We start from the raw sequence: 25,664 nt of genomic DNA on the forward strand, positions 1-25,664 counted from the left end.
TTACCTCAAGTTTATAAGAAGACTTGTTCCCAGGGCGGAAAGGGCTATCACCAGGGGGCATAATTTTAAGGTGATTGGAGGAAGGTTTAGGGGAGATGTCAGAGGTAGGTTCTTTACACAGAGAGTGGTGGGTGCGTAGAATGCACTGCCAGCGGTGATAGTAGAAGCAGATACATTAGGGACATTTAAGTGACTCTTGGATAGGTACATGGATGATAGTAGAATGAAGGGTATGTAGGTAGTTTGATCTTAGAGTAGGTTAAAGGGTCGGCACAACATCGTGGGCCGAAGGGCCTGTACTGTGCTGTACTGTTCTGTATAGTGCCTTTAATGTAAAAGTCCCAAGGTGCTTCACAGGAGCCTTATCAAGCACTGGCTTTGAGTGGGCAAAATGCAAGAAACAACCCCATGCTATGACCATCAGTGGGAGCCGTGCAGCTTCAGAATATTACTGAGCACAGCAGACCATTTAAACCAGGGTTGTGCAACCTTTGTGCGTGAAGGGGCACATTACAATTTCTGTCTTACATAGAGGGCCAGTGAAACAATTTCAGAATGATAAAGGCATAAAGATTTATCTTACTATTAATCAAAACAACATATGTACATTTTTAAAGAAGCTTTAAATGAGAAGACTAATTTATTGACTTACTTTCACTTCACTATGTTGGATACTGATTTAGTGAGATACTTAGCATTTTTTTCGCTTGCACAAGTAGTCAATGTTTGTCGCATGCTTGACGTAGCAATGCGGAGAATTCCGCGAAGATGTCATTCTGCCAGGAGTGATCTTGATCACTCTCCCTCCCTCTCTGTCTCTCTCCCAGTGTCCCCCCTCTGTGTTGTCACCCCATTCCCCCCCCTTGCTCTTTCCATACCCCTCTCTCTCCCCCTTCCTCCCTCCCCCCCACTTTGGCCGCACTTGCTCTTCCTCCCCATTTGCCCCCCCCCACTCACTCTCGTTCTCCCTCCCCCTTCGCTCCCTCTCTCCCTTCGCCCCATATCTCTCCCTCTCCCTCCGCCCCCACTCACTCTCTCTCTCTCTTCCTTCCTTCACGTCTCTCTCTCTCCCTCCCTTCGTCCCCGCTCTCTCTCTCTCCCCACCCCCACCCTCTCTTTGCCCCCATCCTCCCTCTCCTCTCCCCCCCTCCGCCCACCCTCTCCTCTCGGCCCCCTCCGCCCACCCTCTCCTCCCTCTACTCTCGCCCCCTTCGCCGACCCTCTCCTCTCGTCCCCTTCGCCGGCCCTCTCCTCCCTCCCGCTTCGCCGACCCGCCCTTCCCTCTCCTCTCGCCCCCTTCGCCGACCCGCCCCCCCCCTCTCCTCTCGCCCCCCCCCCTCTCCTCTCGCCCCCTTGGCCGACCCGCCCCCCCCTCTCCTCTCAGCCCCCTCTGCCCCCCCCTCTCCTCTCGGCCCCCTCCGCCCACCCTCTCCCTCTCCTCTCGGCCCCCTCCGCCCACCCTCTCCTCCCTCTCGGCCCCCTCCGCCCACCCTCTCCTCCCTCTCCTCTCGCCCCCTCCGCCCACCCTCTCCTCCCTCTCCTCTCGCCCCCTCCGCCCACCCTCTCCTCCCCTTCGCCGACCCGCCCTCCCTCTCCTCTCGCCCCCTTGGCCGACCCGCCCTTCCCTCTCCTCTCACCCCCTTGGCCGACCCGCACCCCCATCTCCTCTCGGCCCTCTCGGCCCCCTCTGCCCCCCCCCTCCTCTCGGCCCCCTCCGCCCACCCTCTCCTCCCTCTCCTCTCGCCCCCTCCGCCCACCCTCTCCTCCCGGCCCCCTCCGCCCACCCTCTCCTCTCGCCCCCTCCGCCCACCCTCTCCTCCCCTTCGCCGAACCGCCCTCCCTCTCCTCTCGCCCCCTTCGCCGACCCGCCCTCCCTCTCCTCCCCTTCGCCGAACCGCCCTCCCTCTCCTCTCGCCCCCTTCGCCGACCCGCCCTCCCTCTCCTCTCGCCCCCTTCGCTGACCCGCCCTCCCTCTTGCCCCCTTCGCCGACCCGCCCTCCCTCTCGCCCCCTCCGCCCACCCTCTCCTCCCGGTCCCCTCCGCCCACCCTCTCCTCTCGCCCCCTCCGCCCACCCTCTCCTCCCCTTCGCCGAACCGCCCTCCCTCTCCTCTCGCCCCCTTCGCCGACCCGCCCTCCCTCTCCTCTCGCCCCCTTCGCTGACCCGCCCTCCCTCTCGCCCCCTCCGCCCACCCTCTCCTCCCGGCCCCCTCCGCCCACCCTCTCCTCCCGGCCCCCTCCGCCCACCCTCTCCTCTCGCCCCCTTCGCCGACCCGCCCTCTCCTCTCGCCCCCTTCGCCGACCCGCCCTCTCCGCCGACCCGCCCTCTCCTCTCGCCCCCTTCGCCCCCTTCGCCGACCCGCCCTCTCCTCCCTCTCCTCTCGCCCCCTTCGCCGACCCGCCCTCCCTCCCTCTCCTCTCGCCCCCTTCGCCGACCCTCCCTCCTGTCCCCTTCGCCAATCCTTGCTCGCTCTCGGACCCCCTCCTCGCTCGCTCTCGGACCCACTCCTCGCCCTTGACAGTTTCAGAGAACAGGAACACTCAGCAGAGGCTTGGTCAGTTTTTTTAAAATAAAAAAGCTCAATCTCCAGTTTCACAGCTGACAGTTGCTGACATCGGGAACAGTGGTTTCCCAACTTTGGACAGACTCAGGATTTTCAACCTGGCTTTTTAAAACAAGTTGGAACCTGCCGGAAAACCCCAGGGTCTGTGTGAAGTTCGGAAACGACTGTTCCTGATGTTAGCAACTGTCAGCTGTGTAACTGAATTGCTATCTTTTTTAAAAGCCAGTCTGACAATGGGAAATTTCTCATCTTCAGTCATGCAGCCCTGGTGAGAATGAGGAACGGCCCGGGTACAGTTTACATCCGTGGGCCGGATGGAAATCTTTGGCGGACCGGATACAGGCCCGCCAGCTGTATGTTGGATTACCCGGATATAAACCTATACAGCAAAAATCCTGGTCTGAGCTGGATGAACATATTCAGTTGTAAACTATCAGACAATTTAGCTGGTATGCTTCAATAAAGAACTGGATAGAGATTGTACTGCAAGCACTCAGTACAGAATTAAGTATAATTGGAGTGCTAGATTTTTATTAAGTTCAAAGCTGCAAGCAGACAGAACATAATCACTGTTCTGGGAAGTTCAGAGCAATCTGGCACAGAACAGACCAGTTTATATGCACATCAAAAGATGTAAAAGATATACAATACTAAATATTCAAAATTTGATTACTTAACCTGAAAAGAATAGTTAAAAATATACAAGTTAAAAGATCATAAAGAGTTTGGTCTCAATTTGCAGCACAGCATCTCCTACTTTGTAGTACTATGTTCAGTTCTGGTCCGCTAATCACAGCAATATTATTCCCGCAAAGAGGAGCAACAAAAAGCATTCCATGCATCAGAAATACAAGCTTCACAAGGAATGCAAAACATTTGCTGTTCTTGGGAAAGAAGAGTGAGGCTTCATGATGACAATTAAATCATGCATTTTTTTTTGACATGGGTTATGTACCCTCTGCTCCATATCATGGAACTGGTGCTGATGTGTCTCCTCCCTGCTATAACAGAAACTTGGCTTAAAGAGGGGCAAGAATGGCAGGATGTAGAGTTTTCAGGAGGGATAGAGAGGGGGATAAAAAAAAAGGAGGGGGTGTAGCATTATTGGTTAAGGAATCAAAAACAGCTGTGAGGAGAGATGAAATGCCAAATGAATCATCAAATGAGGCCATATGGGTTGAGCTCAGAAATAAAAAAGGGGCAGCCACACTACTTGGAGTGTACTACACAGACCCCCAAATAGAGAGAGGGAGATAGAAGAATATGTAGGCAAATTTCTGAGTGCAAAAACTACAGGGCAATAACAGTTGGGGATTTCAACTACCCTAATGTTAGCTGGTATATTGTGTCCAGGGCACAGAGGGCAAAAATTCTTGAATTGCATTCAAGAGAACTTTTTTAACCAGCACATAACAAGCCCAATGACAGGGGGCGCAATTCTAGATTTAGTCTTCGGTAATGAAGCTGGGCAAGTGGATGAAGTAGCAGTGGGTGACCAGAATAGTTAGTTTTAGCATAATCACGGAAAAGGACAAAGATAAAACAGGAGTAAAAGTTCTAAATTGGGGGAAGGCAAATTTTACGAAACTGAGAGGTGATCTGGTGAAAGTGGACTGGATACAGCTACTTGAAGGAAAATCAGTGGCAAACCAGTGGGAGGCATTCAAAAGCAAGATTCTACAAGCACAGTGTAGGCATGTCCCCACAAAGATAAAGGATGGTTTGGCCAAATCTAGAATCCCCTGGTTATCTAGAAACATACAGGGTAAGATAAAGCAGAGAAAACTTATGATGATCACAAAAATCTTAGTACTTTAGAAAGCCTAGATGAGTATAGAAAGTGCAGGGGTGAAGTAAAAAAGGAAATTAGAAAAGCAAAGAGAGGACATGAAAAATTATTGGCAGGTAAAATCAAGGAAAACCCCAAGATGTTTTATCAGTACATTAAGAGCAAGAGGATAACTAAGGTAAGGGTAGGACCTATCAGAGATGTATAAGGGAACTTATGCGTGGATGCAGAAGATGTGGGCAGGGTTATTAATGAGGCTTTTGTCTCTGTCTTCACAAAAGAGAGGGATGATGTAGATATTGTAGTAAAAGAGTAGTATGAAATATTAGATATGATAAGCATAATGAGAGAGGAAGTACGAAAAGGTCTGACATCCTTGAAAGTGGATAAATCGCCAGGGCCGGATGGATTGCGACCCAGGTTGTTAAAGGAAGCCAGGGAGGAAATAGCGGATGCGCTGAGGATCATCAAATCCTCACTGGATACGGGCGAACTGCCAGAGGATTGCAGATCTGCGAACATTGTACCATTGTTTAAAAAGGGTGCGAGGGATAGGCCAAATAATTATAAGCCGGTCAGTTTGACTTCGGTGATGGGTAAATTATTAGAATCAATTCTGAGAGATAGGATAAACTGCCACTTAGAAAGGCATGGATTAATCAGGGATAGTCAGCATGGATTTGTTAAGGGAAGGTCATGTCTTTCCACAGATGCTGCCAGACCTGCTGAGTGGTTCCAGCATTTCTTGTTTTTATTTCAGATTTCCAGCATCCAAAGTATTTTGCTTTTATTTTAGTGTTTAATTCACTGCCACTTCTCTTCCAGGAATGCCTACCTTGAAGAAGTTCTGCTCTTCCCTCTGACGGGATTTTCGTTTGTCTCTTTTACCTTGTTCACCTTCATTGCTTTCTATTTCCCTCCTGGTGGTTGATAAAGTGTCTACCAAAACTCGTTTATACAGCCACATGTCCTTCCTCGGTGACTGTCTCCGGCTCCAACTTATTCCACGTGGATTCCAACTGCATTTTCACCCATCATGTTTTGAATCCACCCAGGATTACAGGTATCTGAGAAATACAACGTTCCTTGGACTGCTACTCTCGCCGCATCCTGAGATCCACACTCAGTGCTATGCGCCGCCACATGCACACACTGAACCTCTCTCTCCAGCAACACCGCCTCACCTTATCTCAAAGCTGTTCTACTCCGCAATTTCATTTCATCTTTCGTTTCATCCGACACATTAACAAAAAACTTTTTTTCTTCCTTTCAGATGTCAAGGAACGCAAGCTCCAGCAAATGATGGGGACGAATGCTCCTCCAGATCCTCCTTCCGCTTCACTTCCCTCTGACCCCACCCCTTCAGATCTGACCCCTTGCCGTGTATTCACTATACCCTCTGACCACCCCCTCTCTGATGCTGAACGTTCTGTACTCAGCAAAGGTCTCAGTTTTATCCCCTTACGCCCCCACCTCAATGAATTTCACGCTCGGCATGACGTTGAGCTCTTCTTCCGTCGTCTCCGGGCTCACTTCTTTGACCAGGAGTCCTCCTCCCGACCAGCAGACCCATTCACCCGCCTCCAGCATTCTCCCTCTACCTGGACCCCTCCCCCTGGCCTCTTACCCGCTCTTGATCTCTTCATTGAAAACTGTCGGTGACACATTGGTCATCTCAATTTCTCTGCCCCCCTCACTCACTCTAACCTGTCCCCCTCTGAACTTGAGGCTCTCCGTTCTCTCAGGTCTAACCCCGACATGGTCATCAAACCTGCAGACAAGGGTGGTGCTGTCGTTGTATGGCGTACCGACCTCTACCTTGCAGAAGCTCAACGCCAACTCACAGACACTTCTTCCTACCTCCCTCTGGACCATGACCCCACCACCGAACATCAAGCCACTGTCCAAAGGACTGTCACTGACCTAATCTCCTCTGGAGATCTTCTGTCTACAGCTTCCAACCTCATAGTCCCGCAACCCCGGACAGCCCGCTTCTACCTCCTTCCCAAAATCCACAAAGGGGACTGTCCCGGCAGACCCATTGTGTCAGCCTGCTCCTGCCCCACTGACCTTATTTCTTCCTATCTTGACTCTATCTTTTCTCCTCTGGTCCAGTCTCTTCCCACCTACATCCGTGACTCTTCTGATGCCCTACGTCATTTTGACAATTTCCCGTTTCCTGGTCCCAACCGCCTCCTCTTCACTTTGGACGTCCAATCGCTCTACACCTCCATCCCCCACCAGGATGGTTTAAGAGCTCTCCGCTTATTCCTTGAACAGAGGCCCAACCAGTCCCCATCCACCATCACCCTCCTCCGCCTGGCTGAACTTGTTCTCACATTGAACAACTTCTCCTTCAACTCCGCTCACTTCCTTCAAGTAAAAGGTGTCACTATGGGTACCCGCATGGGTCCTAGTTATGCCTGTCTTTTTGTGGGATATGTCGAGCATTCTTTGTTCCAGTCCTACTCAGGCCCCCTCCCCCAACTCTTTTTCCGGTACACTGATGACTGTATCGGTGCAGTTTCCTGCTCCCGCCCCGAACTGGAAAACGTTATCAACTTTGCTTCCAATTTCCACCCTTCTCTCACCTTTACATGGTCCATCTCTGACACTTCCCTTCCTCGACTTCTCTATCTCCATCTCTGGGGATAGGTTGTCTACTAATATCCATTATAAGCCCACCGACTCCCACAGCTACCTGGACTACACTTCTTCACACCCTACCTCCTTTAAGGACTCCATTCCATTCTCCCAGTTTCTCCGTCTCCGACGCATCTGCTTTGATGATGCCACCTTCCATGACGGTGCTACTGATATGACCTCCTTTTTCCTCAACTGAGGATTCCCCCCCACTGTTGTTGACAGGGCCCTCAACCGTGTCCGGCCCATTTCCCGCACCTCTACCCTCACCCCTTCCTCCCAGAACCATGACAGGGTTCCCCTTGTCCTCACTTTCCACCCCATCAGCCTCCATATCCAAAGGATCATCCTCTGCCATTTACGCCACCTCCAGAGTGATGCCACTACCAAACACATCTTCCCCTCCCTTCCCCTGTCAGCATTCCGAAGGGATTGTTCCCTCCGCGACACCCTGGTCCACTCCTCTATTACCCCCACCATCTCGTCCCCGTCCCATGGCACCTTCCCCTGCAATCGCAGGAGATGTAATACCTGCCCATTTACCTCCTCTCTCCTCACTATCCCAGGCCCAAACACTCCTTTCAGGTGAAGCAGCAATTTACTTGTACTTCTTTCAATGTATACTGTATTCGCTGCTCACAATGTGGCCTCCTCTACATTGGGGAGACCAAATGCAGACTGGGTGACCGCTTTGCGGAACACCTCTGCTCAGTCTGCAAGCAGGACCCTGAGCTTCCGGTTGCTTGCCATTTCAGCACTCTCCCCTGCTCACCCCATCTCTATCCTGGGCTTGCTGCAGTGTTACACTGAACATCAACGCAAGCTCGAAAAACAGCATCTCATTTTCCGATTAGGTTCACTCCAGCCTGCCGGACTGAACATCGAGTTCAATCATTTCAGAGCATGATGGGCCCCCCATTTTACTTTTATTTAGTTATTTTTTACATTTTTTACAAATTTTTTTCTTCTATTAATTTCATTTCATTGTAGGTTGTTCAGTTTGCTTACCCACTATTTTTTTTTCATGTTTGTACTTGCTGCTGTTCAATCCTCAGTTCGTTAACACCCTATCTGTACTAATGCTTTGTCTTTCAACACACCATTAACATATTGTTTGCCTTTGTTCCATGACCTCTTGGTCAGCTATGTGGCCTTGTCCAATCTACACCTTCTCCTTTGTTATCTCTTGCCCCACCCCCGGCTCACTTGCTTATAACCTTTGACATTTCTAATATTTGCTAGTTCCGAAGAAGGGTCACTGACCCGAAACGTTAACTCTGCTTCTCTTTCCACAGATGTTGCCAGACCTGCTGAGTGGTTCCACCATTTCTTGTTTTTATTTCATGTCTTACTAACTTGATTGAGATTTTTTGAGGAAGTAACAAGGAGGATTGATGAGGGTAGTGTAGTGGATGTGGTCTACATGGAATTTAGTAAGGCATTTGACAAGGTCCCACATGGCAGACAGGTCAGAAAAATGAAAGCCCATGGGATACAGGGAAATGTGGCAGGTTGGATCCAAAATTTGCTCAGTGACAGGAAACAAAGGGTAGTAGTCGATGGATGTTTTTGTGAATGGAAAGCAGTTTCCAGTGGTGTTCCACAGGGCTCAGTGTTGGGTCCCTTGCTGTTTGTGGTATACATTATTTGGACTTAATTGTGGGAGGCATGATTGGGAAATTTGCTGATGACACAAAAATTGGCTGTCTAGTGGATAGTGAAGAGGATAGCTGTAGACTCCCTGATGATATCAATGGTTTGGTTGAGTGGGCGGAAAAGTGGCAAATGGAATTCAATCCAGAGAAGCGTGAGGTAATACAATTGGGGAAGGCAAACAATGCAAGGGAATACACAATAAACAGAAGGATATTGAGAAATTGATATTGAGAGATATAAAACGCTGGTTAGGCCACAGCTGGAATATTGTATACAGTTCTGGTCACCACATTACAGGAAGTACATAAATGCTCTGGAGTACAGAGGAGATTTACAAGAATGTTGCCAGGGCTTGAAAGTTGCAGCTATGAGGAAAGATTGGACCGGCTAGGATGGTTTTCCTTAGAACAGAGGAGACTGAGGGGTGACTTAATTGAGGTGTACAAAATTATGAGGGGCCTAGATAAGTAGACAGGAAGGACCCGTTTCCCCCAGCAGAGAGGTCAATTACCAGGGGAACAGATCTAAGGTGATTGGTAGAAGAATTAGAGGGGACAAGAGGAAAAACTTTTTCACCCAGAGGGTGGTGGGTGTCTGGAATTCACTGCCAGGAACGGTGGTGGAGGAGAAATCCTCAATTCTTTTAAAAGGTACCTGGACATGCACCTGAAGTGCTGTAACCTGCAAGGCTACGGACCAGGTGCTGGAAAGTGGGATGAGATTGGGTGGCTAGTTTGTTCTGCCGGCACAGACACAATGGGCTGAATGGGCTCCTTCTGTGCCTTAATTTTTCTATGATTCTATGGTTTTCCACACCTCCAGCGTGTGTGGGGTTGCACCTCTAAGACGGTGTAAGCGTCCACTAAGGCAGTTTTATTCAGCTCAACAGAACTTGCATTTATTGTAAAAAAAAATGCTAAAAATTTTTTGTAAAAAAATAAAATTCCAGAGGAAAAAGAACAGATACTGAACTTTTGAGGAAATTGAAAGGTGATTGAAGGCTTGATCAAAATCCAGCTTTTCTGAATGCTTTTAAATCATCGCGAGAAGCAGAGGGGTAAAGGAGTTTAGGAAACAAATTAATAAGAGTAGGGCTAAGAGCTGGTTTTGCCACTGAATGTAGAGGACAGAAAGGCATTAGCGATGTACTGAAGTCTAAACAACTGAATGGCATGCAAGGCTAGAGAAGGCTGCAGAGGTAGGGTAGGATGAAATCATAGAAAGATTTTAAATTTTAGGTGCTGAAGGAGCAGAAAGACAGCAAGGACAGGAGTGATGGTCAAGTGGCAGTTAGTGCTTAATGGAATTCAGATGAGTTGGAATTTGTGGAGAGCGGTGGGCAGCAAGTAAAAAGTGTTAGAGAAATTGAGACTAGACGCGACAAAGGGGTTTTGGCGACAGTGGGTACGGAAGCACCCGAGACAGGCAAAGTTGTGGAGGTGGTAGTAAACGGCTTTCGTGATGAATAGGATACAAGATTTGAAACTCAACTTTGCATTGAAGGAACCAGAACTGTGATTTCACATTGATTAGCTCAACCTGAGAGAGCAACCATAAAAGTGATGGAGCTGGTTTTAAAGGGAGCAGAGGGGTTTGGGTGGGGGATGAAGACAACACAATTGCCAATATGCAATTCAGAGAAATTTTGGCTCATCAATTAGAATTTGACATTCAGCTTGGAAGCAGAGGTTGTCGTGGGGTCTAGGAAAGTGGTGGAGGGGCAGAACTGGGCATCTGTTTACTGTAGCTGCAGTTATGATTCCAAGTACTTGATATTCAAATATGAACAGCTGCAGACAATTTGTAAGTACACTTGAAAATTCAACTTCAATTGTTTCATGAGTCATTTTCTGAATGGATACATTTGTTGCTCAGAAATGGCATGCAAATTCCATTTCTGAAAAGCTCATCCTCATGTCCTTTACTGCCACTGTAAACCTTGAGAACTGTTAATAACGGCAGAAATCAGTCTCTACAGCTAGCAATAGTTAACAGAACAGAAAGTAATGAAAGAATCTTACCTCCTGTATAACCTGGTCCAAAAGGCAGCAGTACAGGTAACAGTCCAGGCATTTTTACAAATTAGAGCAAACTTGGCAACATCCTCAGGTCGTATGTAAGATGCAAGAAACAACCAAATATCTATAGGGTACTGTTCTCCACAATCCTCTGCATTCTCTATTGGGGAAGGGGGAAAAAAAACACCAGCTTATTCCAGCAATTAGGAACACACTATTTAATGACGTCATAGGAAAAGGAGGGTTACAGCATATTACAAAATATTCTTGCCAGAAGGACGCATATATGTTATTTATAATACGAGACAGATACAAATTAAAACATTTGAGAATTTCCATTGATGCAACACTGGGATTCTATAATTGTAACAAATGCACAAGCTCTGTTTGTGTGGTTGCATCTTTCATATCCTCCCAATGCCAAGAAACAATTATACTGCTAGCTATCAGCCTTTGTATAACAATGCTGGGATTTAGAGGTGTTGGACATGTTGCAGAATTAAGAGTTAACAATCAAACTGAACTGTATATATCATAACTGGTCAATGGGGCAACAGGCTTCCTAGATAAAAGGAGAAATGGAAACAGAGGCAGCTGCCTGTGAGCGAGGGGGTAATTAATTATGTTGCACTCCAGATGTCTTATCTGCAAGGAATGCCTGTTCAAGGAAATATACAACTCACACGCCGACCATGAGTGATTAATGTATAAGTTTAGTGATGTGTAACAAATATAAGCCGAGGGATCAATTAACCATATTATAGAATGGATGTCTGCTATATTTTGGGTAAACAAGCTATCCTGGTCTTCAGACCCCTAAATTATAAAATCTGGAGGTAGTCATCATGGAGTTAGAGGGGATTATCTGTAAAAATCAGTTTATCTATGAAATGTACTTTGGAAGACATAAGGAGGATTTCCAGGACTAGTTAGGTAGCTCAAGGGGGAGAGAGAAACATGATGCCACCCTTATACTCCATAAACTGATCAGCAATGCTGTGTGAAAAGTCTGTTCCCTATGCTCAGAGGCAGTGGCGTACTGGTACTGTCACTGGACCAGTAATCAAGAAGCCCATGCTAATGCCCTGGGGAGATATATTCAAATCGCATCACAGCACTTGGTGGAATTTAAATTTAAGTAATAAATACAATTAATTAATAAAATCTGGAATTGGAAGCTAGTATCAATAATGGTGCCATGAAATCATCATCGATTGTCGTAAAAAACCCATCTGGTGCACTAGTGTCCTTTAAGGAAGGAAATCTGCCATCCTTACCTGGTCTGGCCTGCATGTGACACCAGACGCACAGCAATGTGGCTGACTCTTAACTGCCCTCTGAAATGGCCTAGCAAGCCATTCAGTTGTCAAGGGCAATTAGGGATGGACAACAAATGCTGGCCTTGCCAGGGACACCCACATTCCATGTAAGAATGAAAAAAACTGTCTTGTGCTTACTCCAAGTGTGTTGCAAGAATCACAGAGGGAAGGAGGTTGGCTCGATAGGAGGAAACCCAAGTAAATACATTTATACAATGTGCACAATAGCGCAGTGGATAGTTTTGGGCAGTCAAGCTAACCATTAAGCAATATATAGTATGAATGTTCCGAAGAAGGGTCACTGACCCAAAACGTTAACTCTGCTTCTCTTTCCACAGATGCTGCCAGACCTGCTGAGTGGTTCCAGCATTTCTTGTTTTTATTTCAGATTTCCAGCATCCGCAGTATTTTGCTTTTATTATAGTATGCATGCAGTGTTTAATCACAAGACAAGTAAAAAAGTTAACTTTGTTTGAAAAAGACACTATCGAGTGTTTCTGGGCAAATTTCCAGCCACATTTACAACTGCTCTGTTGCATTATGGGTGAATTACCTTGCTGTCTTTTGCTTTTCTTTTTTCTAGAAACCTTCAACTCAGAGTGGCCATCAACATCAACTTCATCACTGCTGTCACAGTCCAAATGATCCTCAGGAACACAGGAAAGAGTGTCTTCTGCTACAGGGACTCGAGACGCTTCCAAGCCACACAGCAACTTTGCTAAAATAAAACGACTAAATTATCAGTGTTTGGTGTTTGTTCTTCATTAAACTACACAGGCCTGTAATCCCAAAGGGATTACAGTAACAAATTATATTCCATATGAAAAACGTTCAATAATGCATAAGTGAGTTACTAAAGCTGGTGGCGTCACAAAAATTTCAGTTATGTGTAAAGACAATATGTCAGATTTACATGTTATGTCCATTTGAACTCTGAAAAGCACCCAGCTGTACAATGCTAGATGTTCCTCTCTCTTACCCTGGGTTCAGCCCGGAAAGAGCATCTTGAAAATACACCAAAGGTGTCAAGTTCAAGAAGTTACAGGACTGTCACTGGTGGAGCACTGTATATGATGAATTAAGGGTATTACACATCATTAGAAGGGCATTGGTTTGTGTACAGTTTCTCAAGGAATTTTGATACCAGATTATATACAGGAACCAAATACCAATTTTATAAATCATCCAGAATTGGCTGATTTCATGCACTTAAATCCTAACTCCAATTAATTTGCAATGTTATACAATAACTAGTTACTGGTACATTTCAAATAAATCCTGTAAATTTGTGCATGATAGTGCACTGTAAAGAATAGTTTCAGTTAACTGAAGTTTTACATATTCACTTTACAGTGAGAAAGCAGCTGGACTTGATGTAGCACTGCAAATAAATCTTTTGTTTCACATTTGTTTTCCAATCTTTCTTTATTCTAGAGACTAAAAATTCCTTTGGTCATAGGGAAATTTCAGTGCCAGGTTTAGCTCCAGAGAGCCAACCCTCCATATAAAGGAAACCCTAAATGACTCCTTTGTAAGACAACCCTTCCATATAAAAGCAAAATACTGTGGATCCTGGAAATCTGAAATAAAAACAAAGTGTTGGAAATACTCAGCAGGTCTGGCAGCATCTGTGGAGAGAGAAACAGAGTTAACGTTTCAGGTCTGTGACCTTTGGTTAGAACATCCATATAAAAGTTACATCATAAATGTATACAGGAATTCATGAGGAGGTTTATAAATGATCAAGACAGCATTTTTGCAGTCAGCATCAAGGTGCACAAGTCCTGAGGACCTTTTGGTCATTGCATCTAGGAGCTCTGTTCTGCAAGTGAATCCAAAGCAATAACCATAAACTGGACTCTGACAAGAGCTTTCAACTGTTACTTCGTAATGAAGACTGCTTAGCAAAGGAAATTTAAGATTAGCACTTTACTGAAAGGCATGGTAGCCATAATTAATCCACGATATCCCCACCCAACACCTGAAATGTTCCAATGAAATAGAACCAGTTTCAGATCCAATCTTATTTTAACTAAAATATGATTGATGAGGCCAAGAGGCATTGGGTTAGGATCCACAGAAAGGGTACTAGTTATGTTTTAGTTAACTAGAAGGACGTATATCTGGCAAGATGCTTGTGGGATTATCCAGGTAAGGATAAGTTATCTACAAGGATGTCTAACTTTATGTTCATACAATATTTTATTGAACACCTCTCTGCTCTTGGATCACACATGGAAAAACACTGCCTCCCCTCCCTCAAACAATCTGTTCACTATCACTGTGCAACTGCGATCTATGAGACTAGGTTTGCTATGAGACTAGGTTGTGGCCATTACGGAGACGTGGATATCACAGGGGCAGGAATGGATGTTGGATGTTCCGGGGTTTAGATGTTTCAAAAGGAATAGGGAGGGAGGTAAAAGAGGTGGGGGAGTGGCATTGTTAATCGGGGATAGTATCACAGCTGCAGAAAGGGAGGTCGTCGAGGAGGGTTTGTCTACTGAGTCATTATGGGTGGAAGTCAGAAACAGGAAAGGAGCAGTCACTTTGTTGGGAGTTTTCTATAGACCTCCCAATAGCAACAGAGACATGGAGGAACAGATTGGGAGGCAGATTTTGGAAAGGTGCAGAAGTAACAGGGTTGTTGTCATGGGTGACTTCAACTTCCCTAATATTGATTGGAACCTCCTTAGTGCAAATAGCTTGGATGGAGCAGTTTTTGTCAGGTGCGTCCAGGAAGGTTTCCTGACTTAATATGTAGATAGGCCGACTAGAGGGGAGACTATGTTGGACTTGGTGCTTGGCAATGAACCAGGCCAGGTGGCAGATCTCTCGGTGGGAGAGCATTTCGGTGATAGTGATCACAACTCCCTGAGGGACAGGAGCAGATGGGATGGGAAAATATTTAATTGGGGGAGGGGAAATTACAATGCTATTAGGCAGAAACTGGGGAGCATAAATTGGGAACAGATGTTCTCAGGGAAATGCACGACAGAAATGTGGAGGTTGTTTAGGGAGCACTTGCTGCGACTGCTGGATAGGTTTGTCCCGATGAGGCAGGGAAGGGATGGTCGGGTGAAGGAACCTTGGATGACAAGAGATGTGGAACAGCTAGTCAAGAGGAAGAAGGCAGCTTACTTAAGGTTGAGGAAGCAAGGATCAGACAGGGCTCGAGAGGGTTACACGGTAGCCAGGAAGGAACTGAAGAATGGACTTAGTAGAGCTAGAAGGGGACATGAAAAAGTCTTGGCGGGTAGGATTAAGGAAAATCCCAAGGTGTTCTACACTTATGTGAGGAACAAGAGGATGGCCAGAGTGAGGGTAGGGCCGATCAGGGATAATGGAGGGAACTTGTGCCTGGAATCGGAGGAGGTAGGGGAGGTCCTAAATGAATACTTTGCTTCAGTATTCACTAGAGAGAGGGACCTGGTCGTTTGTGAGGACAGTGTGGAACAGGCTGATATGCTCGAACAGGTTGAGGTTAAGAAGGAGGATGTGCTGGAAATTTTGAATGATATGAGGACAGATAAGTCCCCGGGGCCAGACGGGATATACCCAAGGATATTACAGGAAGCGAGGGAAGAGATTGCTGCGCCTATGGCGATGATCTTTGCGTCTTCACTGTCCACTGGAGTAGTACCGGATGATTGGAGGGTGGCAAATGTTGTTCCCTTGCTCAAGAAAGGGAATAGGGATAACCCTGGGAATTATAGACCAGTCAGTCTTACGTCGGTAGTGGGCAAATTATTGGAGAGGATTCTGAGAGACAGGATTTATGATTATTTGGAAAAGCATGGTTTGATTAGAGACAGTAAGCATGGCTTTGTGAGGGGCAGGTCATGCCTCACAAGCCTTATTGAATTCTTTGAAGATGTGACAAAACACATTGATGAAGGAAGAGCAGTGGATGTGGTGTATATGGATTTTAGCAAGGCGTTTGATAAGGTTCCCCATGGTAGGCTCATTCAGAAAGTAAGGAGGCATGGGATTCAGGGAAAGTTGGCTTTCTGGATACAAAATTGGCTGGCCCATACAAGTCAGAGGGTGGTAGCAGATGGAAAGTATTCAGCATGGAGCTCGGTGACCAGTGGTGTTCCGCAAGGATCTGTTCTGGGACCTCTGCTCTTTGTGATTTTTATAAATGACTTGGATGAGGAAGTGGAAGGCTGGGTTAGCAGGTTTGCCGATGACACGAAGGTTGCTGGAATTGTGGATAGTGTGGAAGGCTGTTGTAGGTTGCAACAGGACATTGACAGGATGCAGAGCTGGGCTGAGAAGTGGCAGATGGAGTTCAACCTGGAAATGTGTGAAGTGATTCATTTTGGAAGGTCGAATTTGAATGTGGAATACAGGCTTAAAGACAGGATTCTTGGTAGTGTGGAGGAACAGAGGGATCTTGGGATCCATGTCCATAGATCGCTCAAAGTTGCCACCCAAGTTGATAGGGTTGTTAAGACGTATGGTGTTGGCTTTCATTAACAGGGGGATCGAGTTTAAGAGCCGCGAGGTTATGCTGCAGCTCTATAAAGCCCTGGTTCGACCACACTTGGAATATTATGTTCAGTTCTGGTTGCCTCATTATAGGAAGGATGTGGAAGCTTTAGAGAGGGTGCAGAGGAGATTTACCAGGATGCTGCCTGGACTGGAGGGCATGTCCTACCAAGAAAGATTGAGGGAGCTAGGGCTTTTCTCTTTGGAGCGAAGAAGGATGAGAGGTGACTTGATAGAGGGGTACAAGATGATGAGAGGCATAGATAGAGTGGATTGTCAGAGACTTTTTCCCAGGGTGGAAAGGGCTATCACCAGGGGGCATAATTTTAAGGTGATTGGAGGAAGGTTTCGGGGAGATGTCAGAGGTAGGTTCTTTACACAGAGTGGTGGGTGCGTGGAATGCACTGCCAGCGGTGGTAGTAGAAGCAGATACATTAGGGGCATTTAAGCGACTCTTGGATAGGTACATGGATGATAGTAGAATGAAGGGTAGGTAGTTAGTTTGATCTTAGAGTAGGTTAAAGGTTCGGCACAACATCGTGGGCCGAAGGGCCTGTACTGTGCTGTACTGTTCTATGTTCTTTTATGTTTACTTTAATCCTTCCTTTATGCATACATAGATCACTGGGTTACGGGCTGCGTATGGACAAAGCAAGAACTGAAGCTACACATCAGACCACTTAGGTATAGGCAAGATCCGCTCCTATGCCGACAAACCTCAAAAGTGCCCTATGCTGTTCCCAGATCAAGATGCCCACTCCACACTCTGCTCAACAAGCAAAATAAAATCTACAGTTGCTAATTTAGATAAACTACAAAGATGCACTCTCGTACACCAATACCTGGAACTTGCTGCCACAAGGTGGTGGAAGCAGAGACAATCTAAGACTTCAGAGGAAATTGTATGGCCTCTTGAAGGAAAAAATTTACAGGGCTACGGGGATCGAGCAGGGGTGTAGGACTGACTGGATTGTTCCGTGGAGAGCCGGCATGAACGCAATGGGCAGAATGGCCTCCTTCTGTGCCATAAATGACTCTATAACACACTGTTCCATAAATAGCAGGTGCATTCTCACACCCATGTCAGGAGTTCCTGATCTTAACATTAAGCCGAATGGAGTAGTGAATCGAGGGCATAAGCAATCAACTCAAGTACAATAGAATTAATTTGAAATAACGGTAAGCAAATAGTGGAACCACGCAGATCAGACAGCAATGGCTCAGTTATAGCACTTTCTCCCAAGTCAGAAGACTTTGGGTTCAAGCCCAATCCGGAGGCTTGAGCCCATCATCTCGGTTGACACTTCAGCGCAGTACTGAGTGCTGTACTATTGGAGGTGCCATCTTTTGTGAGAGCTATTAAACAGAGGCCTGGCTGTCTCTTGAAAGATCCCCGGCACTATTTTAAGAGGAAAAGGGAGTTCTCCCAGTGCTTTGGCCGACATTTATTGCTCAAACAACATTGCTATTTGTAGGCGTTTGTTGTGTGCAGTTTGGCTGCCATGTTTCCTTACATAACAGGGTGACGACATTTCAAAAATGCTCCATCGGCAGTGAAGCGCCTTGAGGTTGTGAAAGATGCTATATAAATGAAGGCTCCTTCTTTCTAGGTTGTGACATTCCTATTCATCAACAGAACTGAACACTAAATAATAGGGATTTCATTAATTTAGGGGATAAAAGGCCTCTCTCTATACCGGTATAGGACTAGCTTATTTGTTCATTTTTGCACGTGTAACCTGAACTGTAAGTGCATAAAAGGCATCAATGTCAACAACCATGCAGCTAACCTGCTTGGTTTAAGTTGTAAAAACTGCAAGTGGATAAAGTTATTGATCAAGATAGAAGTTTAATCATTAGCAGCAGAATGTTTAGTTAGAAACCTAAAGCTATCACAAAGAGAAGTTCACAGCTGGATAAAATCTTAAAAAGTATTTTGAAAAATATTCATACAAACCAACCTTCTTTCTGAATTGCATTTGCTACAGCTTTCTTTACTCTACCAGTCTTCACGATAGCTGGGTCTGAATCGGCATAATCTGCCACAGTAACTGGAAAAAAACAAATGGTTAAACATTTTAAATTGTAGCAAACTAATGTGAAATAAAAAATTGAAATCAAACACTATCTGCTGCCAATTCAATTGTGAGTTTGTCAGTGTGATTGGAGGCTCTCAACTGAGTTTGCTACACAGCGTGTGGAAGCTAAACAAAAATTTTTCTTCTAACGTACAAAAGAGCAAGTCAAGAAAAAGAATCCTACTGCATTTTCTCAAATCTTCATATATATGGTTCTTTCCTACAGTCTGCATCTTACTTTCTTCTTCTTGATACAAACACTAGGAATTGGTCAGGCTTCCCAAACCTATTTTACACAGGACAGTGAAATTGGTATTCCTTTCATAACGGTGGACAAAAACGTGTCGAGTATCAGAGGCATCATTAACAACAACTAGTTTGGTGAGATTAAACATAAGAAAAAGAACTTAATTATCGTGAAGTTATTAAATCAGTCCATCATTGACAATTCAGCAATCATTAATTATGCAGCTCCTCCAAACCATTTTCCAGAGTATCAGCATCATTCTCTTAATAGATACTAGTGAACAGATTCATTTTAAAGTAAATATGAACAATCCTCTCTATCTATTCACAATGTCTCAATCACCTACCAACTGAATGCACACAATTCCTTTACTAAAAAGAATTAAAACATGACTAATACTGAAGTGTTTAATTAAGATAAAAGACCAAGTTATATTGAAAGCTATCAAATGTGTGGATATTTGCTTCTAGATGATCACATCTAACATAATTCAACAATGAGGCTGATGCACATTATAAAGATTAATTGGAATTCTGCCAGATATCAACACCAAATCACTTAATTTTAAATTATTAAAGTTGAATCTCCATCACAACAAAAAGCCTAAAACAACAAACTGAATGTCGAAGAATTGTTAGAATAGGGAATACCAGTACTGCAGAAACTTGAACTTTGCTCTTTGAACAGCTTGACTTGTGTCTCAACAACTAGTTCACTTTTATATAATATACATTATTAATGGGCAACATAGACTGTGGAGCCAATCTGGGATGATTTAATGTTTGCATGACAGAAGATACAAGTTTGACAACTGTTCTGCCATATATGGGTTGAAGGCACTGTTCCTGGAAAGTTTAATGTTATACTCATTTCTCATCGTTCGGCCAACACTGAATGAGAAAGCAGTATTGCTTTGTACAGCAAGCAAAAAGTTAAGAATCTAAGCAAATTTAGATGCGTGCATAATTGGCAGCTGCGTTCCAAAATCACTGGTGCACAATATTCACAGAACAAGATGCAGTAGAACAATGCTTCTCTTCCATCTCTGGAATCCAGGTATGAATTCAGTGCAACCTTATACGCTGCAATCTTCCTTGATAAAATCAAACAAGCCCAACCTCATTCCTAGCAGATATGGGCAGACAGCACAAAAGTTGCCTTGATTTGGCAATAATTCACACTTCATGTACACAAGAATGGCTTATAAGAGAAACAGAAATATCTAATGCAGAGGAGGGGTGTTCCTTTGCACTTTGGAGATAAAGCACATTTTTGAGAGAGAGTACATGTGAATCACATAAACTCTACAGCAGCAGTATCATGCCAGTTAAGACGATAAGACAAATAACTGCTCAAAGTTAGGTCTGGTTTTGGACAGCAAAGTTCAGAAATTCGTAAGTAAACTTGATGCTAAAAGTCAATAATAAAATACTGATCTCATCTGTGTCGCATAATTGAGAAGTAGTGAGTCATTAATCTTCACGAACAAACATCCATGATTGCAACACTACACTACCTTAGAATGACACAAAAATGGTGTTGGGTTGGGTAACGAAATACAAAGTGCCAAATTTTATACAGCACCTTTAATGCAGTAACAAGTCCCAAAGTTTTTCACAGAAGCGTTACCAGACAAAATTTGGTACAGTGCCTCATAAGGAGATATTAGGACAAGTGACCACAAACCTGATCAAAGGTGAGTTTTAAGGTGCATCTTAAGGAAAGAATGTTAGAGTGGAGCAGAAGTTTAGGAGGGAATTCCAGAGCTGAGATCCTTGGCAGCCGAAGGCACAGCCGACAATGGTGCAGCAATGAAAACTGGGGATTTGCAAGAGGTCACATTTGGAGAAGCACAGAAACATCATGAGGGTTGTGGGGCTGGAGAAAATTATAGAGATAGGGAGGAATTTGAAACAAAGATGAGAAATTTAATATTGAAGTACAGTGGGACCAGGAGCCAATGCAGGTCAACAAGCACAAAGTGATGCGTGAATGGGACTTGTGCAAGTTAGCATGTGGGCAGCAAAGCTTTGGACAAGCTCAAATTGCTTAATGTAAGGAAGGTGAAGCTGCAATAACATAAAATGCTGCAAATACTTAGGTCAGGCAGCATCTACGACAAGAGGAACAAAGTTAATATTTCAGGTCAATGGCCTTTCATCAGAACTGGGAAAGGTTAGAGATGCAACAAGCTTTAAGCAAGGATCGAAGCAGGGAAGGGGGTGGGTGTGCAAGGATAGAACAAAAGGGAAGATCAGTGATAGGGTGGAAGATTGTAGGACATAACCACTATTCCTTTTTCAGATAGCAGTTGCTGGTAACGATTCTGCTTTTGTCGTTTTCAGTTCCTCTAGGCCCATCTTTTGTTTCTTTACTTGTCCCATTACCACTCTTTTGCCTTATCCCATTTAATCCCTCCTACCTTCCACCCCACAGATACTTTCTTTCCACAGTTGCTGCCTGACTATTTCAGCATTTTCTGTTTTATTTCAGATTGTCAACATCCACAGTATTTTACTTTTATGAAGGTGAAACCGTGCCTCTCTCCTCAACGGTTCGTTTTGTACGAAGTATTTGTACATTACTGCAACCAGGTGATTTCAGGTGCGCAGCTTCAATCCAAAGAGTAGCTCTGCAGAGCACGAATGGTCTCCTGTGCTAGAACAATTCTGCGGTTCTCAAACTGATCGGACTGTTAACACCTCCCAATCAGCTTTTTAGGTCAGAATGTGGTTGTTGCCCGGGCCCACACAGAAAGCAACGTAAAACCCTCCACTCTCAACAATCGAACCAAAATCTAGCCTGGACTTAAAGTGAATAGACGAACCTAGCGCCATCTAACATAGTGGGTCGAAGGGCCTGTTCTGTGCTGTATGACTATGATAGCAGCTTGAGCTTCCTGGCCCAATCATCGAACTCAACAGACAAGATGAACCAATCAAAGCGCGAAATTGGGCGGGTCTTCCGGTAGCAGGTTAGGCTACGCTTGTTCAATTCTCTTGCTTTTTTCACCTGCTTCAGAAGAAATGTTTCCCCGAAATTTCAGCCGTTTTCTGTTCCCTTTCTTTGGCATTGCGACGACAACACGAGACCGAAACACGCTATCGAGAGTTCTTCCATGTTGCGGAATCGACAGGAAAAACAAAAAGAAGAGAGAAAGTGATTGGATGAATGAAATGCACTCCCCCGGGATCTTCAGCCATATTGGAACTGGGCTTCCCGTCAGGCCCCGCGCCAGAGGCAAGCCGCATGCGTGGGGCTCCATGACGTCATCACAACAATCACCCTTTAAAGGCTCAGGGTTTACAATGACAGGAGGAAAGAGAAAAGACCTGCTTTGATATTGTGCGTTTTAAGACCATAGGAAGTCCTAAAACACTTTACATGCAATGAAGTACTTTTGAAGTGTAGTTACTGTTGTAATTTAGGAAAGAAGGCAGCCAATTTGTGCACAGCAAGCTCCCACAAACAGCAACGTGACATTAACCAGGTAATCTGTTTTAGTGTTATTGGTTGAATAAAAAATATTGGCCAGGACACCAAGGATGACATACGAACATACAAATTAGGAGCAGGAGTAGGCAACTCGGCCCCTCGAGCCTGCTCCGCCATACAATAAAATCATGGTTGATCTGATTGTAACCTTAACTCCACATTCCTGCCTACCCCCAATAACCTTTCACCCTGTGCTTATCAAGAATCTATCTACCTCTGCCTTCAAAATATTCAAAGACTCTGCTTCCACCGTCTTTTGAGGAAGAGAGTTCTAAAGACTCACCACCCTCTGAGAGAAAAAATTTCCCCTCATCTCTGCCTTAAATGGATGACCCCTTATTTTTAAACAGTGACCCCTAGTTCTAGATTCTCCCACAAGAGTAAACACCCTTTCCACATCCACCCTGTCAAGACCCCTCAAAATCTTATATGTTTGAATCAAGTCGCCTCTTACTCTTCTAAACTCCAGCGGATACAAACCTAGTCTGTCCAACCTTTCCTCATAAGACAACCTGCCCATTCCAGGTATTAGTCTAGTAAACCTCTGAACTGCTTCCAACACATTTGCATCCTTAAATAAGGAGACCAATACTGTATACAGTACTCCAGATGTGGTCTCACCAATGCCCTGTATAGCTGAAGCATAACGTCCCTGCTTTTGTATTCAATTCCCCTCACAATAAGTGATAACATGTATTAGCTTTCCTAATTATTTGTACCTGCAAATTAACCTTTTGCGATTCACGCACAAGGATACCCAGATCCCTCTGCATCTCCAAGCTCTGCAAACTCTCACCATTTAGATAAATATGCTTTTTTTTACTCTTCCTGCAAAAATGGACAATTGCACATTTTCCCACATTATACTCCATTTGTAGCCCCCTTATGTTTTCTTCACAACTTACTTTCCTACTTATCTTTGTGGCATCAGCAAATTTAGCAACCATACCTTCGGTCCCTTCAAGTCATTTATATAAATTGTAAAACGTTGACGTCCCAGCACACCATGCGTTACATCTTGCCAACCAGAAAATGACTCATTTATGTTTACTCTGTTTCCTGTTAGCTAGCCAATCTTCTATCCATGCCAAAGTGTTACCCCTACACCATGAGCTTTTATTTTCTGCAATAACCTTTGATGTGCCACCTTATCAAATGCCTTCTGGAAATCTAAGTACAGTACATCCACTGGTTCTCCTTTATCCACAGCATATGTTACTTCAAAGAACTCCAATAAATTGGTTAAACATGATTTTCCTTTCAAAAAACCATGTTTATTCTGCCTGATTACCTTGAATTTTTCTAAGTGCCCTGCTATAACGTCTTTAATAATAGCTTCTAACATTTTCCCTATGATAGATGTTAAACTAACTGGCCTGTAGTTTCCTGTTTTCTGTCTCCCTTTTTGAATAAAGGAGTTACGTTGGCTATTTTCCAATCTAATGGAACCTTCCCCGAATCTAGGGAATTTTGGAAAATCAAAACCAATGCATCAACTATCTCACTAGCCACTTCTTTGAAGACCCTAGGATGAGGTCCATCAGGAGCCGGGGACTTGTCAGCCCGCAGCTCCAGCAATTGCTGAGTACCACTTCCCTGGTGATTGTGTTTTTCTTGAGTTCCTGTTCTTCAGAATAGTACCATGGAACAACCACCTGCAAGTGCAAGCAGGTCCTTGGTTTCACATCTCATCTGAAAGATGGCATTTCCAACAGGACAGCACTCCCTCACTAGAGTATTGCACTGGAATATGAGCCTAAGTTTTTGTGCTCAAATCCTGGGGTAGACTTGAACTGAGAGATTTCTGACTCAGAGGCAAGAGTGCTACCAACTGACCCACAGCTAACAGAACTTTAAATGCCAGGAAAATGTCAGGAGTTAAGGTTTTCATACAAAAATTATTTGCTGATATGACACCCAGAACATATTTTACGAGTAACATACATTAAAATACTCATTAAAGCAAGAGCCTGTCCCATACCAAATAATTTAGATTTCACAAAGTACATATAAGGAAGGTCATTCAGTTTATAATACCTAATCCTGTCATAATTATCTTCTCACAATTACAGCATGGAGTCATATATGGCACAGAAGGAGGCCATTCAGCCCATCAAGCCCATGCCTGCTCTCCACAGAGCTATGCTATCAGTCCCACATCCTGGCTCGATTCCGGCAGCCCTGCAAGTCTATTTCTGTCAGATGGCCATCCAACTTCCTCTTGAAGTCATTGATCATCTCCGCTTCCACCACCCTTGTGGGCAGCGAGTTTCAGGTCATTACCACCCGATGTGTAAAAGAGTGCGTCCTCATATTCCCCCTGCATCTTTTGCCCAAAACTTTCAATCTGTGTCCCCTAGTCCTTGTACCATTTGTTAATGGGAACAGCTTTTTCTTGTCTAACTTAGTCTAAGCCTGTCATAATCTTTGTACATTTCTAGTAAATCTCCGCTCAATCTCCTTTGTTCTAAGGAGAACAAACCCAGCTTTTCCAACTTAACCTTGTAACTAAAATCCTCCATCCCTGGAACCATTACCATTCTGGTAAATCTGCTCTGCACCCTGTGAAGGACCCTCGCATCCTTCCTGAAGTGTGGTGACCACAGAAGACAGAGGGTAACAGTGGATGGGTGTTTTTCTGAATGGAGGGATGTGACTAGTGGTGTTTCGCAGGGATCAGTGCTGGGACCTTTGCTGTTTGTAGTATATATAAATGATTTGGAGGAAAATGTAGCTGGTCTGATTAGTAAGTTTGCGGATGGTGGTTTGTAAGGTTGGTGGAGTTGCGGATAATGATGAGGATTGTCAGAGGATACAGCAGGATATAGATCGGTTGGAGACTTGGGCGGAGAAATGGCAGATGGAGTTTAATCCGGACAAATGTGAGGTAATGCATTTTGGAAGGTCTAATGCAGTAAATGGCAGAACCCTTAGGAGTATTGACAGGCAGAGAGATCTGGGCGTAGAGGTCCACAGGTCACTGAAAGTGGCAACGCAGGTGGATAAGGTAGTCAAGAAGGCATACGGCATGCTTGCCTTCATTGGTCGGGGCATAGAGTATAAAAATTGGCAAGTCATGTTGCAGCTGTACAGAACCTTAGTTAGTCTACACTTAGAATATTGCGTGCAATTCTGGTCGCCACACTACCAGAAGGACGTAGAGACTTTGGAGAGGGTACAGAGGAGGTTTACCAGGATGTTGCCTGGTCTGGAGGGCATTAGCTATGAGGAGAGGTTGGATAAACTCGGATTGTTTTCACTGGAAAGACGGAGGTGGAGGGGCGACATGATAGAGGTTTACAAAGTTATGAGCGGCATGTTCAGAGTGGATAGTCAGAAGCTTTTTCCCAGGGTGGAAGAATC

General features: G+C 44.9%; 1 protein-coding gene across 5 annotated transcripts in view; it reads right to left on the reverse strand.

Annotated features, from left to right (window-relative positions):
* Positions 1-22,024, reverse strand: part of tmem183a (transmembrane protein 183A) — a 36,873-nt gene extending 14,849 nt beyond the window's left edge. Inside the window, exons 1-4 of one of the 5 annotated variants that reach the window (XM_068057115.1) lie at positions 21,819-22,024; positions 18,443-18,532; positions 12,541-12,705; positions 10,672-10,828 (exon numbers count right to left, since the gene is read on the reverse strand). In XM_068057115.1, coding sequence (XP_067913216.1) covers positions 10,672-10,828; positions 12,541-12,705; positions 18,443-18,532; positions 21,819-21,879 — 473 coding nt within the window. In that variant the 5' untranslated portion in view covers positions 21,880-22,024. Of the gene's footprint in view, positions 1-10,671; positions 10,829-12,540; positions 12,706-18,442; positions 18,533-21,324; positions 21,605-21,633; positions 21,765-21,818 lie in introns of those variants that run through there. The other 4 variants (XM_068057112.1, XM_068057113.1, XM_068057110.1 and 1 more) reach the window with 4 other exon arrangements.
* Positions 22,025-25,664: the final 3,640 nt, after the last annotated feature.

The sequence above is a fragment of the Heterodontus francisci genome, chromosome 25, assembly GCF_036365525.1.
Source record: "Heterodontus francisci isolate sHetFra1 chromosome 25, sHetFra1.hap1, whole genome shotgun sequence".
Classification (NCBI taxonomy): Eukaryota; Metazoa; Chordata; class Chondrichthyes; order Heterodontiformes; family Heterodontidae; genus Heterodontus; species Heterodontus francisci.